The sequence below is a fragment of the Gekko japonicus genome, unplaced genomic scaffold (genome assembly GCF_001447785.1).
Source record: "Gekko japonicus isolate JY-2015 unplaced genomic scaffold, Gekko_japonicus_V1.1 scaffold361, whole genome shotgun sequence".
Taxonomy (NCBI): domain Eukaryota; kingdom Metazoa; phylum Chordata; class Lepidosauria; order Squamata; family Gekkonidae; genus Gekko; species Gekko japonicus.
Genome location: NW_015174852.1, coordinates 90,385 through 105,974, shown reverse-complemented (window position 1 = coordinate 105,974; position 15,590 = coordinate 90,385). Strand labels below are relative to the sequence as shown.

Below are 15,590 nucleotides of genomic sequence, written 5' to 3'. Positions count from 1 at the left end.
TTGCTTCTGAATTGCTTGTCTTGTATCTATGCCTTGGACGTGTCTCCACATGTTTATAGCAGATCCAGAGAAAAATCTCCTGCAGCTGTTCCCTGCCCTGAGGTTCCCTGTAATCACACTGTCCTGTCTTTGGAAGAGGCTTCTTCATACTGCAGTAAAGCTGCATTTGCCCTTATTTTCTTACTAAGGAGTCATGCATTTGGGAACCATTTCCTTCTCCCAGCCAGATCTCTCCACGAAAAGCGCATTGTTGGGTAGTTACAAGAGCAGTGAAATGGAAATTAAGGCCTAGCGCTCTGGCATGTATCAAAGGGTGTGTCTATTTTGGCCTCAAGATTTACAGTTTTTTAGAGCAGTTTTCCATTACAGTCGACTTTCACCCGTTTCCATGGGCATTAAAGCTAAACTCTGGAGTAGCTGTTTATACAGTACGCATGTCTGTCTCCCTCCTTCGTACTAAGTGCTGATATTTTGCGGGGAGGGAGGGGTAAAAATGGAATAAATAAATTTATGGAGGGCAGAGTGAGACGGGCTTAATGCTGCAAGGGATCTGCAGCAGCCCACATCAGCTGTGTGGACAGGCAGGTAACCCGCCTGGCTGCTCTCCGGTGTGGGAAGCCTTGGGAGAGGGTGGGAGGAACTGGTGCCGTTTCATGCCCTATATCAGGAATGTGCCAACGTTCTGTCACGTTTTAGACCAGCTCTGAGGTTTAGACTTGCATACAGAGTGAACACGTGAATCGAGATAGATCTAGGTAGCCAGCCGTGTTGGTCTGAAGCACTAGAACAAATTTAGAGTCCGGTGGCACCTTTAAGACCAACAAAGGTTTATTCAAGGAATGAGCTTTCGTGTGTTGGTCTTAAAGGTGCCGCTGGACTCTAAATGTGAATCAAGAGTCCTTATCCTCTTAGTGGAATGAGCAAAGGATGGATTCAGAGAAGATGGAGATACCAGGTGGACTAGGAAGTTAAAATGTGCACATGAAGCTGCCTTACACTTGAGTCTGACCCCTTAGTGTCTCAAAGTGAGTCTTGTCTACTCAGATTAGTAGCGGCTCTCCAAGGTCTCGGGCAGAGGTCTTTCACACCACCTAACTGCCGGGCCCTTTGTAACTGGAGATACCAGGAATAATAGAACCATGGAGTTGGAAGGGACCTCCAGGGTCATCAAGTCCAACCCCCTGCATAATGCAGGAAATCCCCAAATATCTCTCCCCCACACACACCCGCAGTGACCCCTGTTCCATGCCCAGAACAACTGCAAAAAAACCTCCAGGATCCCCGGCCAAACTGGCCTGGAGGAAATTGCTTCCTGACCCCAAAGTGGCGATCAGCATTTCCCTGGGCGGTTAAGAAAGGGCCACAAGAACGAAGCACTGAGGCAACTCTTCCTGCCCTCCCTCTCAGGATCTGCCTCAATTCACAGAATCAGCATTGCTGTCAGATGGCCATCTAGCCTCCGTTTGAGAACCTCCAAAGGAGGAGAGCCCACCACCTCCCAAGGAAGCCTGCTCCACTGAGGAACCGCTCTGTCAGGAAGTTTTTCTAATGTTTAGCCGAAAACTCTTGATTTAATTTCAACCCGTCGGTTCTGGTCTGACCTTGTGGGGCAACAGAAAACAGCTCCGCACCATCCTCGGTATGACAGCCCTTCAAGTACTTGAATCGAACATGGGACCTTCTGCACGCCAAGCAGATGCTCTACCACTGAGGCACAGCCCCCAAGATGGCTCCAAGAGCAAGCGGGGCTAGGCCCAGTGGTGTTGCAAAACAGCACTGCAGAACGCCATGTGGCCCAGAACTTGTTGGCGGTGCCAGCAATGCGGGACTGCACACCTGTGACCCCTACAGATCTGTGGGTTGGCTAACCCTAGCTCCTGGCATCTCATCAGGACTTCACCATGTAAGTTCAATGGCTGGTCCACCTCCCAATAGCCAACCGAGGCTCAGGAGAAGTTTCAGCTGGACCTCATAATGCCTTGGCCTGTGCGTGGGTGGGGGGAAGCATCCCCAAACCTCCCCCTACCCTTTAAGCAGCTGCATTTGGTCTTCTTGAAAGCACCAACTCCTTGTCTGCTCCAGAAGTGACTGCTTTGGCCTGCTTAGCCAGTGCAGGAAAGCTACTCAGAGAGAAGATCTACAGGAAGTTAGCATCTTCTCTTCCTCCTTTTCCCACTCCTATGTGGAGAGAGAGAGATTGGGCTTATACACCGCCCTTCACTACCCAAAGGAGTCTTCGAGCGGCTTGCAAACTCCCTTCCCTTCCCCTCCCCACAACAGACACCCTGTGAGGGAGGTGGGGCTGAGAGAGCTCTTGACAGAAACTGCTGTTTTTCAAGGCCGCTCTTATCAGAACTACGGCTTGCCCAAGGTCATCCAGCTAGGTGCAAGTGGAGGAAAGGGAATCAAACCCGGTTCTCCCAGATTAGAGTCCGCACACTTAACCACTACACCAAACTGGCTCTGGGGCAAGGGGTGTGAGCCCTCTTTCCAAAAAAACAACCCTTCCGTGCCCTTGGACGATACTTCTAAATGCTGGTAGATCTTCAAGATCAATCCGTGTTCTATTAAAAACACACACACACACACACACAGAGGCAGGTGGCTGCAATGTATGTAAACACAGACTTGATAGGCAGGCCCCGTTATGGCGAAAGAGGGGTTTTAATAAACCGCCTCTTAAACAATTAGTTTCAGTTTTTCGAAGCATGGTGTGAGCCTCCTCTTCAGCCAGAAATGACTGAAAAGAGGCAATGAGAAACAAACCAGAGACAACAGTGGTAAATCTGATTGTTTAAACAGTGGTTTGGCCCGATGGCACAGAAACAGAAGTGCGGTAGGGTGGTATCCCATTTTAACAACCAAAAGGAATTGTGTTTGTGAGAAAGAGATGCAGGACAGCTGATAGACACCCACTTTTGCTGTTAGAAGGGTGGTAAACCCTCATTTTTTCTTTTCTACCTGATTGGGACAGAACTGTGTTTAAATACATGGCAGTGGCGCTGCCTGTCTTGCTGGGCCTCGGGAGTCCTATTTCTCCTCAGCATCTTTTTTTCGAGTTCCGTTCCGCCCACTTACGAGCCTCTTCGCAACTCTTTTCTGGCGTGAGAAGTCATTCACCTGGCAAGATGACCGCTTTTGTTTTAGGGGCATGCGAGGTGGGCGGGTGGCCAGCCCCCAAAACGGATACTGAGACGCCTGTCGCCGATCCACGCGACGAGCCGTTGACAGAAACGGTGGTGTTGGAGGCGTGGGCAGCCACTCCTGACGCTTGCGTTTTGAAGTAAACGATATAAAACACGGGTAAAACAATCCCTACCAAAAGCATCACAATGACAGCGTTCCACCACTGGATCCCACAGTCTGCTCCACTGCTGGGCTCTTTCGGCTCTGGAGGCGACCCGTTTGGCGTTTCAATGTAATAGTCTGGGCTGAAGCAAGTTTCGGCCTGCGCCGCTTCTTCAATATTCTGGTCAATCCCTCGGAAATACTGATCGATTTGCTCGCCGTCTGCAGAGATGCTCCCTGCGCCTGAAGATCCAGGCAGCTCAGTGGGTAGCAAGCCAGAGCTCTGTGGAGCCAAAGACATTTCGATTGTCTCAGTTAAAATGCCGTTGACCTTAACGGGAATCTTGATTGATTTTAGAGCGTACAAGTCCTGCTCCCGGATGAAGTTGTTGATCCTCTTGATATCTGCAACCTGAAGAATTTAGAAAATGGAAAAATCCATTACCGGAGTAAGTGCTTTCTCCCCACATTGTATAGAAATGGCACCACCATCACCCCAAGTAAGATAGGGCGATGTACAGCGTCTGTCGCCGTGGAGACGTCTGGAGCTCTCCAAGGGTATTCCGGGATTCTTTCCGGAACTTTCAACTTCTCATAAACAATCAGGGCTCTAGCCCTCTTACTCAAGGCGATACAGAAAAATATGTGGCCGTTATTCTACTGAAATACTCAGCGAGTAGCAATCATGTTCTCGCCGTCTAGTAATCTAGCAAACAATGGCAAAGGCCAAAGGGTTACTTCCAGACACCTGAAAGGGCTGAAAAGTGAAAGGGCTGAAGTTTTATTCAGGCTCAACCACCGGTTTACAATCCCACACAACCATTCCCTGTGCCAATCCGCCTCTGCAGAGACAGTTTAATATTGACCACATAATACATGCCATTTCTGAATTGTGGCCCAAAGTTTACTTTCAGGATCTTACTGTGCACTGATTTGGGGGACGTTTTGCATTGGTGTGCAGAATTACTATAATGAAGTTGACCAACTGAAACAATGTGTAGTTTTGCTAGTGCTCACGGCGATTTTTAGAGAGCTGTCTTCACTTCTGCGCACCGCATGTTTAGCTAAACGCCTGCCAAATTCTAGTCACCTCCTATAGGGAGAATCGAAAACCCCACCAACTTCTAATTCTGAGGATGTTAGACTTTCTTCCACCTCTTGAATACTGTTCTTCAATATATTTCACATTTTAATTTAAACACCTAGTGATGATTTAATGGCTTTTTTTAAAAAAACGGGGAGCATAAACTCCTCCAAAATTTGGGGAAACTGCGTGCAATTTCCCTCCCTAAAAACAGCTCACATTCAAACATGCCCTCGCATGAGCAAAAAACAAAATTGCTCATAAAAGACATGTGGGGAGAGAGGCTCTGATTTTCCCACGGATTTCCCCCTTCCAATTGCAGCTCCCACCCCCCCCCACCCCAATATCATACATGGTTCCTGGAGCTCCTCCAACCTCCATGAGCAGTTTTTCCAGTTCAGGGTGTCACTACACAAACTGGGGAGACAAGAGCTCCCTTAAGGAGAGCTCTTGCTAGTGTCCCTTAGGATCTAACTCATTGGCTGGGGTGGGGTGGGTGTTGAATATAGCAGGACATTCAATTCTCCAAAAATCTGAGCCTTCCTTTCCCTTTAAATCCATCAAATGACTAGATGAAGCAGGACATTCAATTCTCCAAAAATCTGAGCCTTCCTTTCCCTTTAAATCCATCCGATGACTAGATTTATTTATTTTTTATTTATTTACATTAGACTTGATATCCCGCTGTTGTCCCATGGCTAGGGTCTCAGAGCGGCTTACAGGGGTTCTGGTGCTAATCACCTGTGTTCCTAGCTAGGGTCACAATGTATGAAGGGGGGGTGGGACAACCTACCGGCAAAATTTGGGGAAAGCAGGACATTCAATTCTCCAAAAATCAAAGCAGGACATTCAATTCTCCAAAAATCAAAGCAGGACATTCAATTCTCCAAAAATCTGAGCCTTCCTTTCCCTTTAAATTCATCAGATGACTAGATGAAGCGGCCTTATACGGAATCAGATCACCAGAGCGTCAAGGTCAGCGTTGTCTACTCAGACCGGCCGCGGCTCTCCAGGGCCTCAGTTCTTTCGCACCCCCCTTGAACATACATGAGCGGCCTTCTACCGAATCAGACCCTTTGTCTCTCAAGGTCAGTATTGCCTACTCAGACTGGCAGCAGCTCTCCCAAGTTCTCTGGCCGAGGTCTTCCACATCGGCAAGTGACCGTGATCTTTCCGCTGGAGAGGCTGGGGACTGGACCTGGAACCTTCTGCATACGAAGCAGAGGCTCTTCTGTCCAAACCACGTACCCCCAATCCAGGGCTCTTTTTGTAGAAAAAGCCAAGCAGGAACTCATTAGCATAATAGGCCACACTCAACAGCAAAACTCATTAGCCTATTAGGCCACACCCTGCCAGCACCACTCATTAGCACATTAGGCCACACCCCCATGTTACCAGAAGTGTGGCCATCCAGCCACACCCACCTTTCCCTTCTTATTCTGTTTACCTTGTTTGTTGTCAAAACCCAGGGCTTTTTTTGTAGCAGGAACCCCTTTGCATGTTAGGCCACACACCCCAAATGTAGCCAATCCGAATGAGTTCTTGCTGTTGGGTGTGGCCTATTATGCTAATGAGTTCCTGCTGGGCGGGGCCAACTCAGGAGCCAGCCGGAACTCCGTTCCTGAGCATTCCTACCCAAAAACAGCCCTGCCCCAATCTTCCAAAAGAAGACAAATGGTGTTTAGGAAACCTTGCTCTCCCAGCTGACACAGCAGTCTAGTTGTCAGGGCGCACCAAGAGGAAGGCTTCCTCGGCCGTCTTTCAGAAGGTGTTCCGAAGCCCACCCTGGAATTGGTCTAACTGACTTCAACTGTACTTCAGTATAACTAGTCCCAAGCCGGTCGCTTTGTGGGATTGCTTTTGTTGTTTCTGGCACTGGAAAGCTTTATGATGAAACTCATTAACAGGAGACGCGTGCCCCTAAAGTGCAGTCCAGCAACTGTGGGGCTGAGCGAGAAATGAGCAAAAGGGGACAGAAGAAACAGAAGCCCGAGTACACACAGAGATGGAGTTGGCCATCCCTCCCAAGTCAAACCTCCATACGGTCTAGGTGGTCTCTCCCATGGTGCTCATTAGGGGTTGCTGTTTGGGACCCCCAGGCTGAGACAGCCGCTCCCTGCCAACCCAAGCAGGGTAGGAGCTCTGCAGTTGGCTTGCTGCATTAAACCCAGCGTCCATCTAGCCTCGTTTTCTGTTTCCAACAGAAGCCCAACAAAATGCTTCTGAGTTCTCAAGTAGGGCAGCAAGCTACCAGCCCTCCCCTCCCCCCCCAGTTATTTAAAAACTGCCCCTGAACATGAATTCTACTGGCTAATTCTATTAATGAACATCTTCAATGAAGCCTGATTCGCCTTTGCCTCGGAACACAGAGGTCATTTGCATGTGCGGCCTCACTGGCCTTTCCCTCTAACATTCTAAACAGTTTGCTCTTCCTCCCCCCCCCCAAAATAAATTTCCCCTTAGTGTCTGTTGGGGGAAACCATGGTTGCAAATCTCCAGGTGAGGGCTGAAGATCACTCAGAATTACAACTGCTTTCCAGATGGCAGAGATCAGTTCCCCTGGAGAAAATGGTGGACTCTGTGTCCTTATATGCTGCTGAGGTGGCCCCCGTATGACAGCCAATGTGACGTAGCAGTCAGGGCTTCCTTCAGCTGTTAAAACTGATGTCCAGTTGACCCAGATCAGTTCTCTTGGAGACAATGGCTGCTTTGGGCAGTAGATTCTATGGCATTATACCCTGCTGAGGTCCCTCCCCACCCAAAATCCTGCCCTCCCCAGGCTCTACCCCCCAAATCTACAGGTATTTCCCAACCCAGAGTTGGCAACCGTGTAATTGGCTATGGTACCACTTTCCAGACCCTTGGAACCCAGAAAACATGGCACTGGAGGAGGTGCTTTTCTACCTTAGCTGTGACTGCATAGCCCCAAATTAACATAAGCCAACCTCCAGGCGGCACCTGGAGATCTCCAGCTATTAAAACTGATGTCCAGATGACCCAGATCAGTTCTCCTGGAGACAATGGCTGCTTTGGGCAGTGGATTCTATGGCATTATACCCTGCTGAGGACCCTCCCCACCCAAAATCCTGCCCTCCCCAGGCTCTACCCCGCAAATCTACAGGTATTTCCCAACCCAGAGTTGGCAACCGTGTAATCGGCAATGGAACTACTTTCCAGACCCTTGGAACCCAGAAAACATGGCACAGGAGGAGGTGCTTTTCTACCTTAGCTGTGACTGCATAACACCCTCCTCCCCCTCAAAAAATAAGTCAGAGGTGGAGAGAACCATCTCTGTTACCATGAGGCTGTCCTCCCATTCTACCCACTTGGGGCAGCAAAAGGACTCGAGACAGCCCTGCCTTATAGCTAAGCAGAAGGAAGTGGTGGCGGCTACAAGCATGGACAGCTTCAAAAGGGAATTAGATAAGCATATGGAGCAGAGGTCCATCAGTGGCTGTTAGCCACAAGGTATAGATAGGGGCTCTGGGGCAAGTGATGCTCTGTCTTCTTGGTGCTTGGGGGGGGGTCAACAGTGGGAGGGCTTCTAATGTCCTGGCCCCACTGGTGGACCTCCTGATGGCACCTGGTATTTCTGGCCACTGTGTGACACAGAGTGTTGGACTGGATGGGCCTTTGGCCTGATCCAACATTGGCGTCTCTTACGTTCTTATGTAAAGAAACATGGCTTGCCTCCCTCCGTTTTCCGCTTCCCTCTGCCGCCCCACCAGCCACAGTCGGGACACTCATCTGCAGCTTCCTTCTAGATCCCGTTGTATTTCTTCCCAAAACTCCTAGTCACCTATAATTCAGATTTCCCCAAAACTTGCACTTTAAAAATATCCAAAACCCTTAAAGTCTCCAGACATTTTACATCTCTCGCTCTGACTGATTTTTCATATTGTTCTCACTAAATTTCAAACTGGGGTGTGGGGGGTTTTTTGTTCCTCTCACTGTTTTTTGCTTTTGTCCCTCCCACCAATGACAGTCCTTTGTTTTTTTTAATTCTTTGAGTGCTTGGTCATCTGAAGGGACTGGTGACACCTCGACTGCACAAAGATCTAGGTCACGGCACCTGGGAGTGGCTTTTCCCACTGAGTCCCAGCCCTGTGACCAGACGCTGTCTTGCTGCGGGTGAACCGGACAAACCAGAGTGGCTTCCCTGAGTCTGTAACGCCCTGAACGTTTAGGCCTGTTCAGTCTGTGGCTGAAAACAGAGGCAAAGCTGCTTCTTACTTGACAGCCGTACTGGAGGGCCAGCTTATTCAAACTGTCGTCTTCGGCCACTTCTCTTTCCAGCAGCACCACATCTCCGGCTTTATGGCGGCCAGCGTCGCTCCTCTGTGGTTCTCTCCCCCTGGCTCGCAGTTCCATGACGTCCAGCTCCTCCTCTGAGGAGTCCTCCAGATCGGATGGCCCGTTTCTGAACCAGGCCACTTGGCTACCTGGGAATCTTCGGGTGGCGGCGGGGGCTTGAAAGGGCCTTGCCAAGCGCTCATTTAGCCTCATTGTTTACGCCGGCCTCTGCAAGAGAAAACGGCTTGTTGTTTTTTCTATTGCTCATAAAAACTTAGCGGTAACTGGACATTGCAAGAATAGTCAAATCAGACTGAACACACCTGTCCTGGCTAGGCAAGCTGGTTTACTGTGCGACCTAAAACTCCTCAATACCCATCGTGTACACTTTCCTGTACGTTTCGCTGGATGTTTTCAAGCAGAGGCTGGATGACCCTCTTTCAGGTATGTTGTAGGTATGTAGGGCTATCTTTCGGCTATGCTCCTGCAGAGTGCAGGGGGTTGGACTAGATGACCTGCAAGATCCCTTCCAACTCTAACATTCTATGATTGTATAGCTCAGCCCATGATCTCTCCTCTGTTCATCATTTCTAGCATTCAGTGTACTAAAAAGCCATTTCTCTTACTGGCATTTTATTTGGCTTAACCTAATACAAGTGGCTCAAGTGGTTAAGACGCTGAACTGCAGGCTGTGGAAGGTCGGTAGTTCAGCAGTTCGAGACCCGAGTGTGCCGCATGAAGGAGTGAGCTCCCGTCTCTAGTTCCAGCTCCTGCCAACCTAGCAGTTCGAAAGCAAGAAATTGCAAGTAGATAAATAGGTACCACTTCGGTGGGAAGGTAACAGCGTTCCGTGCGCCTTGGTGTTTAGTCATGCCAGCCACATGACCACGGAAACGTCTTCGGACAGCGCTGGCTCTTCGGCTTTGAAACGGAGATGAGCACTGCAACCCTAGAGTCGGATTCGACTGGCTTTCAAGCAAGGGAACCTTTACCTTTTTTTAATACAATGTTGTAATGCTGATTTTAGGAGCTGCGGTGGCTCAAGTGGTTAAGACGCTGAACTGCAGGCTGTGGAAGGTCGGTAGTTCAGCAGTTCGAGACCCGAGTGTGCCGCATGAAGGAGTGAGCTCCCGTCTCTAGTTCCAGCTCCTGCCAACCTAGCAGTTCGAAAGCAAGAAACTGCAAGTAGATAAATAGGTACCACTTCGGTGGGAAGGTAACAGCGTTCCGTGCGCCTTGGCGTTTAGTCATGTCGGCCACATGACCACGGAAATGTCTTCGGACAGCGCTGGCTCTTCGGCTTTGAAACAGACATGAGCACCGCAACCCTAGAGTCGGATTCGACTGGCTTTCAAGCAAGGGAAACCTTTACGTTTTTAATGCTGTTTTTGGAAGCTAAGCAGGGTCGGCCCTGGATGCTGCTTGGATGGGAGATCACCGAGGAAGACCAGGGTTGCTACGCAGAGGCAGGCAATGGCGAAGCCACCTCTGAAGGTCTCTTTCCTTGAAAACCCTACGAGGGGTCGCCATAAGACTGCCGCCACTTGACATGGGAAACTACTGCAACTTACCAGCAGGGTAAACCCACCCCACTTGCTTCCCTTTCCCCCTTTGTCTCAAATCGTATCCTACCAATGTGTGTAAAACGGCCTTTCGGCAAAGTATTCTCAAAGTACTGTTTGGTTGGTTGGTTCAATTTCTATCCCACCTTCCCCACAAGTGGGCTCAGGGTGGGTTACAACATTCATGTAAAACAATACAATCAAGATTAAAACTGCAAACTTAACCCTTAAATGATGGTGGCCAGACCACATCACAATGGTGTTAAACAATTAGAAGCAGAAAGGGCTAAATCCCATAAGGGATTCCGGATTGTAAGTGCCCCTACCTTGCATAAACCAAGGCGATTATCATTCTGCGTCCTCGAAAACTGAAGACCATGATCGATGATACAGATGGTAACAGAGTGGCAACAGGAGAGGCCAGATGATATTTGATGTCTGCTACCAAACGTCTGGCGGAAGAGCTCCATCTTGCAGGCCCTGCGGAACTGTAAAAAGTCCCTCAGGGACCTGATCCAGTTTGGTGTCGTGAGAGCCAGTTTGGTGTCGTGGTTAAGTGCGCGGACTCTAATCTGGGACAACCGGGTTTGATTCCCCACTCCTCCACTTGCACCTGGCTGGATGACCTTGGGCAAGCCATAACTCCGGCACAGCAGTTTCTGTCAAGAGTTCTCTCAGCCCCACCGACCTCACAGGGTGTCTGTTGTGGGGAGGGGAAGGGGAAGGAGTTTCTAAGCCGCTCTGAGACTCCCCTGGGTAGTGAAGGGCGGGGTATAAATCCAATCTCTTCCTCTTCTTCATCTCTAGTGGGAGTTCATTCCACCAGGTTGGGGCCAGGGCTGAAAAGGCCCCGGTTGAGGCCAGATGGATGTCTTTTGGGCCGGGGAACACCAGTAAATGCTGATCTAAGGAGTGCAAGGTTCAAAGGGGCACATATGGGGAGAGGGGGTCCCGTAACGATGTTGGTCCCTGGCTGCTCAAGGCCTTAAAGGTAAGCACCAGCGCCTTGAAACAGACCCAGAATTCTATCGGCAGCCAGTGCAGTTCGTGGAGCACAGGCTGAAGGTGTGCCCGCAAAGACATCACGGTCTGCACACGTGCCGCTGCATTCTGCACCAGCTGCAATCTCCAGATCTGATACAAGGGCAGTCCCGCATAGAGCAAGTTACAGTAGTCCAATTGGGAAGAGATTGTTGCACGGATCCCTGTAGCCAAGTCGCGGGTGGAAAGATGTGGAACCAGCTGCCGCACCTGCAGTAGGTGGGGAAAAGCTGATTTGGCAATTGCGGTGACCTGAGCCTCCACAAGGTAATGACGCATCCAGTATCACCCCCTTAGCCTTGCCTGTTACAAGGGTAATACCCTTTCCTTGCCAGGAGTCTGTTTAACCAGACCAGCGGTCCACCTAATCCAGCACCCTATTCCATGCATGGCCAACAAACCAGGCACAGAGGACAAGGTCTCCTCATGATCTTACCTCGCAGTACCGGGATTCCAGGACAGGTTGTCTCCAATGTTCCCTCTAAGCTGTGGGGTCTTGTGAGCGAAAATCCTACTTTGGGAGCTACCGGCATGAAAGTGGTGAGTTAGCGATTGGGCTGCTGCATAAATTAGTTTGCTCTGGAGCCCTCCTTCCTGACCGGAGATGAAAATGTGTGAGCCGGAGGCTAAACATCTGTGAGCTAGCTCACACTGACTCAGCTTAGAGGGAACACTGGTGTTCTCTGTTTTTGGAGGTCCCCTTTAGTCAGCCACTGATGGGCCTCTCTGTGAATCTGTCCAATCCCCCTTTTAAAGCTGCTACTTTTCAGTTGGAGTCCAGTGGCAGCATTGAAGAAGAAGAAGAAGAAGAGATTGGATTCATACCCCGCCCTTCACTTGGAGTCTCAGAGCGGCTTACAAACTCCTTTCCCTTCCCCTCCCCACAACAGACACCCTGTGAGGTGGGTGGGGCTGAGAGAGCTCTGACACAAACTGCTCTTTCAGGGACAGCTGTGCCAGAGCTTGTGACTGACCCAAGGTCACACCAGCAGCTGCACAGGGAAGAGTGGGGAATCAAACCCGGTTCTCCCAGATTAGAGTCCGTGCACTGAACCACTACACCAAACTGGCTCTCTTTGAGACCAACAAACTGGCTCTCATTGAGACCAACAAAGCTTAATTCTGGGTATAAGCTTTTGTGTGCGTGCACATGGAAGCCTATAAAATAAACTTTGTTGGTCGTAAAGGTCCCACTGGGCTCAAAACTTTGTTCTGTTGCTTCATACCAACACAGCTGCCCATCGAAATCTACTTTTCAGTTGGTTTCATCATGAAGAAACGCCAGTTTTCAGAGTTTGCCCAATTAAGATAAAAGATCCATCTCTTAGAGCAGTGGTGGCGAACCTATGGCACGGGTGCCAGAGGTGGCACTCAGAGCCCTCTCTGTGGGCACGCGTGCCATCACCTCAACCAGGCCCAGACCATCATTCAAGTGTCGCATTCTCTGACAAATAATTTTAAGTAAACGAAAGCACTTGGGATTGCTTCCCTTACTTTGTTTGGATCAACTTAAGTTAATGTACGAGTTGTTTTTTCTAAAGTAAAACCTCAGTATTCAAGTTAAATTGCCATGTTGGCACTTTTCGATAAATAAGTGGGTTTTGGGTCGCAGTTTGGGCACTCGGTCTCTAAAAGGTTCGCCATCACTGTCTTAGAGCCTTCTGGCTGGTTTAACAGTAGGGCTTCCCCCCTCAGGATCCCAAAAAACAGCAGCGCAGTAAGGATGTGGAAAACACACGCTTGTGAACACCTTAGCCAAACTGGTTCCTGGTGTGCGGTGCAGTTATTTTAACCAGCGCTCATATTAATTTGGGAAGAAAGCGTGAAAGCTCTTGGCCCTCCAGGTTTACTCAAGCATGGTGTAGAAGAGAATAGAGCAGAATACACCGTAGCTTGCTCCTGCCTTCCATCCTGGTGTTCATCATTTTACAACACTGTTCAGCAACAGGAAAGCATTGGGGAATAATCATAAGATATTGCAGCAGCCAGTTTGGGTTAAGGGATTACAAGGTAAAGGTTTCCCGTGCTCGAAAGCCAGTCGAATCTGACTCTAGGGCGGCGGTGCTCATCTCCGTTTCCAAGCTGAAGAGCCAGCGCTGTCCGAAGACGTTTCCGTGGTCATGTGGTCGGCATGACTAAACACCAAAGTGGTACCTATTTATCTACTTGCAATTTCTTGCTTTCGAACTGCTAGGTTGGCAGGAGCTGGAACTAGAGACGGGAGCTCACTCCGTCACGCGGCACACTCGGGTCTTCAACTGCCGAGCTACAGACCTTCTGGTCTGCAGCTCAGCGTCTTAAGGGATTATGGGGCCCTGCCACTGTGAATGCAGCCACTTTTTCAACAAGAACCTGATAACGCGGGGGTCCCCAAAGTGGGACTCATTGAGCGCCATGGGGCCAGTGGGGGGGCCAGGTGGGGAGGGGGTCTTACCCACCTGGGCTTCTGATTGGCCTCTGGAGATTCAATTTGCCATGCAGATTAAAATAAAGTTGTTTCAGCGGCAGGTGCCAGCCTGCCACGACTGCATTGGGTCTACTCACCCTCACTCCTCTTTCCCAGTGCATTTTATAAAGATTACCCGAGTTCTCCCCTGTAGTTGTGCGTCTTCTGTGTGCGTGGCTCCGCCTCCGGCGGCAGCCATTTTGTGGTTATGCCCAGCACCGTGTGTCAGAATTTCAAGGGTGCCTGCAGGCTCTGAAAGGTTGGGGATTCCTGCGATAACCCCACAAAACAAGCTATGCCAGTACCAAAAGCAGGGCTTTTTTTTGTAGAAAAAGCCCAGCAGGAACTCATTAGCTTAACAGGCCGCATCCAACAGCAGAAACTCATTAGCATACTAGGCCACACCCCTGACAGTGCAGCACATTAGCATATTAGGCCACACCCCCACACTCCCCAGCTTCAAGCCTGGGCAAGGCCCCCCCCCCTCGAAGGGAAGGCAGTTTAAACTGGCCCTTTGACAGGCCGGGGAAGGCATGGGGAGGCATTTAAAAGCCTCCCCAATCCTTCCAACCCCCCCCCCGGCCCGCCCGCCTTGGAGGCCTTCCCTATGTAGCCACGCATGGAGAGGTTTTGGCCTTAGTGGGCGTGGCCAACTCTGAAGCCAGCCGGAACTCCGTTCCTGTGCGCTCCTGCCCAAAAATAGCCCTGACCAAAAGTAATACTAATGAAGGGTTAAGAGCCTTATGAATTGTTTTACCAGCAGCTGACGTGTATCTTGAACCAGAATATCTCAATAAACCAAGGAACATGGGGATCAAAGGTTGCTTTTGCAGGGTTAGATTCAGAGCCAGGAGAGACTGTCTAAAAGTTTTAAAAAGTAAAATGCCTTTTCGTCTTGGTGCAGCGCTGAACACATGAAGCTGCATTCTACTGAATCGGTCCATCAAAGTCAGTATTGCCTACTCAGACTGGCAGCAGCTCTCCAGGGTCTCGGGGCTGGGGGTCTTTCACATCACACAATACCCGATCCCTTAAAGTGGAAATGCTGGAGACTGAACCAGGGACCTTCTGCATGCCAAGCAGCAGGGCTATTTTGGGGCAGGAACGCACAGGAACGGAGTTCCGGCTGGCTCCCGAGTTGGCCACGCCCAGCAGGAACTCATTAGCACAATAGGCCACACCCAGCAGCAGAAACTGATTAGGATTGGCTACATCAGGGGTGTGTGGCCTAACATGCAAAGGAGTTCCTGCTACAAAAAAAGCCCTGGGTTTTGACAACAAACAAGGTAAACAGAATAACAAGCAAAAGGTGGGTGTGGCTGGATGACCACATTTCTGGCAACATGGGGGTGCGGCCTAATGTGCCAATGAGCTGTGCTGTCAGGGGTGTGGCCCAATAGGCTAATGAGTTCCTGCTGTTGGGTGTGGCCTATTATGCTAATGAGTTCCTGCTGGGCTTTTTCTACAAAAAGAGCCCTGCCAGACACTCTGCCACTGAGCCACCGGCCCCTCTCCAGTACAACACAATGAGTTCATAAACCCACCTTACTCTGAGCCAGACCATCAGTCCATCAAGGCCAGTATTGCCCACTCAGACTGGCAGCGGCTCTCTCAGGCGGAGGCCCCTTCACTTCACCTACTGCCAGACCTTTTTTTAACAGGAGATGCCAGGGATTGAACCTGGGACCTGCCTGCCTGCAAAGCAAACGCTCCTCCACTGAGCCACAACGTCCCTGCTCAGAATCCCCGTCTCCTGCAGCAGTTCTAAAGCACCCCAAACTGCCAGTCCACGCGACAGGTCCATCCAGCCAAGCATCGCCCGCTCGGGCTGGCAGGCGCTGGAGCTGGAAACTCCCCCCCCCCCCAACCGCTCTCC

At 50.2% G+C, this 15,590-nt stretch overlaps 1 protein-coding gene across 2 annotated transcripts in view; it reads right to left on the bottom strand.

Annotated features, from left to right (window-relative positions):
* Positions 1-2,563: 2,563 nt before the first annotated feature.
* LYSMD4 (LysM, putative peptidoglycan-binding, domain containing 4) overlaps positions 2,564-15,590 on the bottom strand; it is a 13,652-nt gene continuing 625 nt past the window's right edge. The window contains exons 1-3 of one of the 2 annotated variants that reach the window (XM_015424549.1): positions 10,554-10,598; positions 8,606-8,893; positions 2,564-3,700 (exon numbers count right to left, since the gene is read on the bottom strand). In XM_015424549.1, coding sequence (XP_015280035.1) covers positions 3,113-3,700; positions 8,606-8,878 — 861 coding nt within the window. In that variant the 5' untranslated portion in view covers positions 8,879-8,893; positions 10,554-10,598 and the 3' untranslated portion in view covers positions 2,564-3,112. Of the gene's footprint in view, positions 3,701-8,605; positions 8,894-10,553; positions 10,599-15,590 lie in introns of those variants that run through there. The other variant, XM_015424547.1, reaches the window with a different exon arrangement.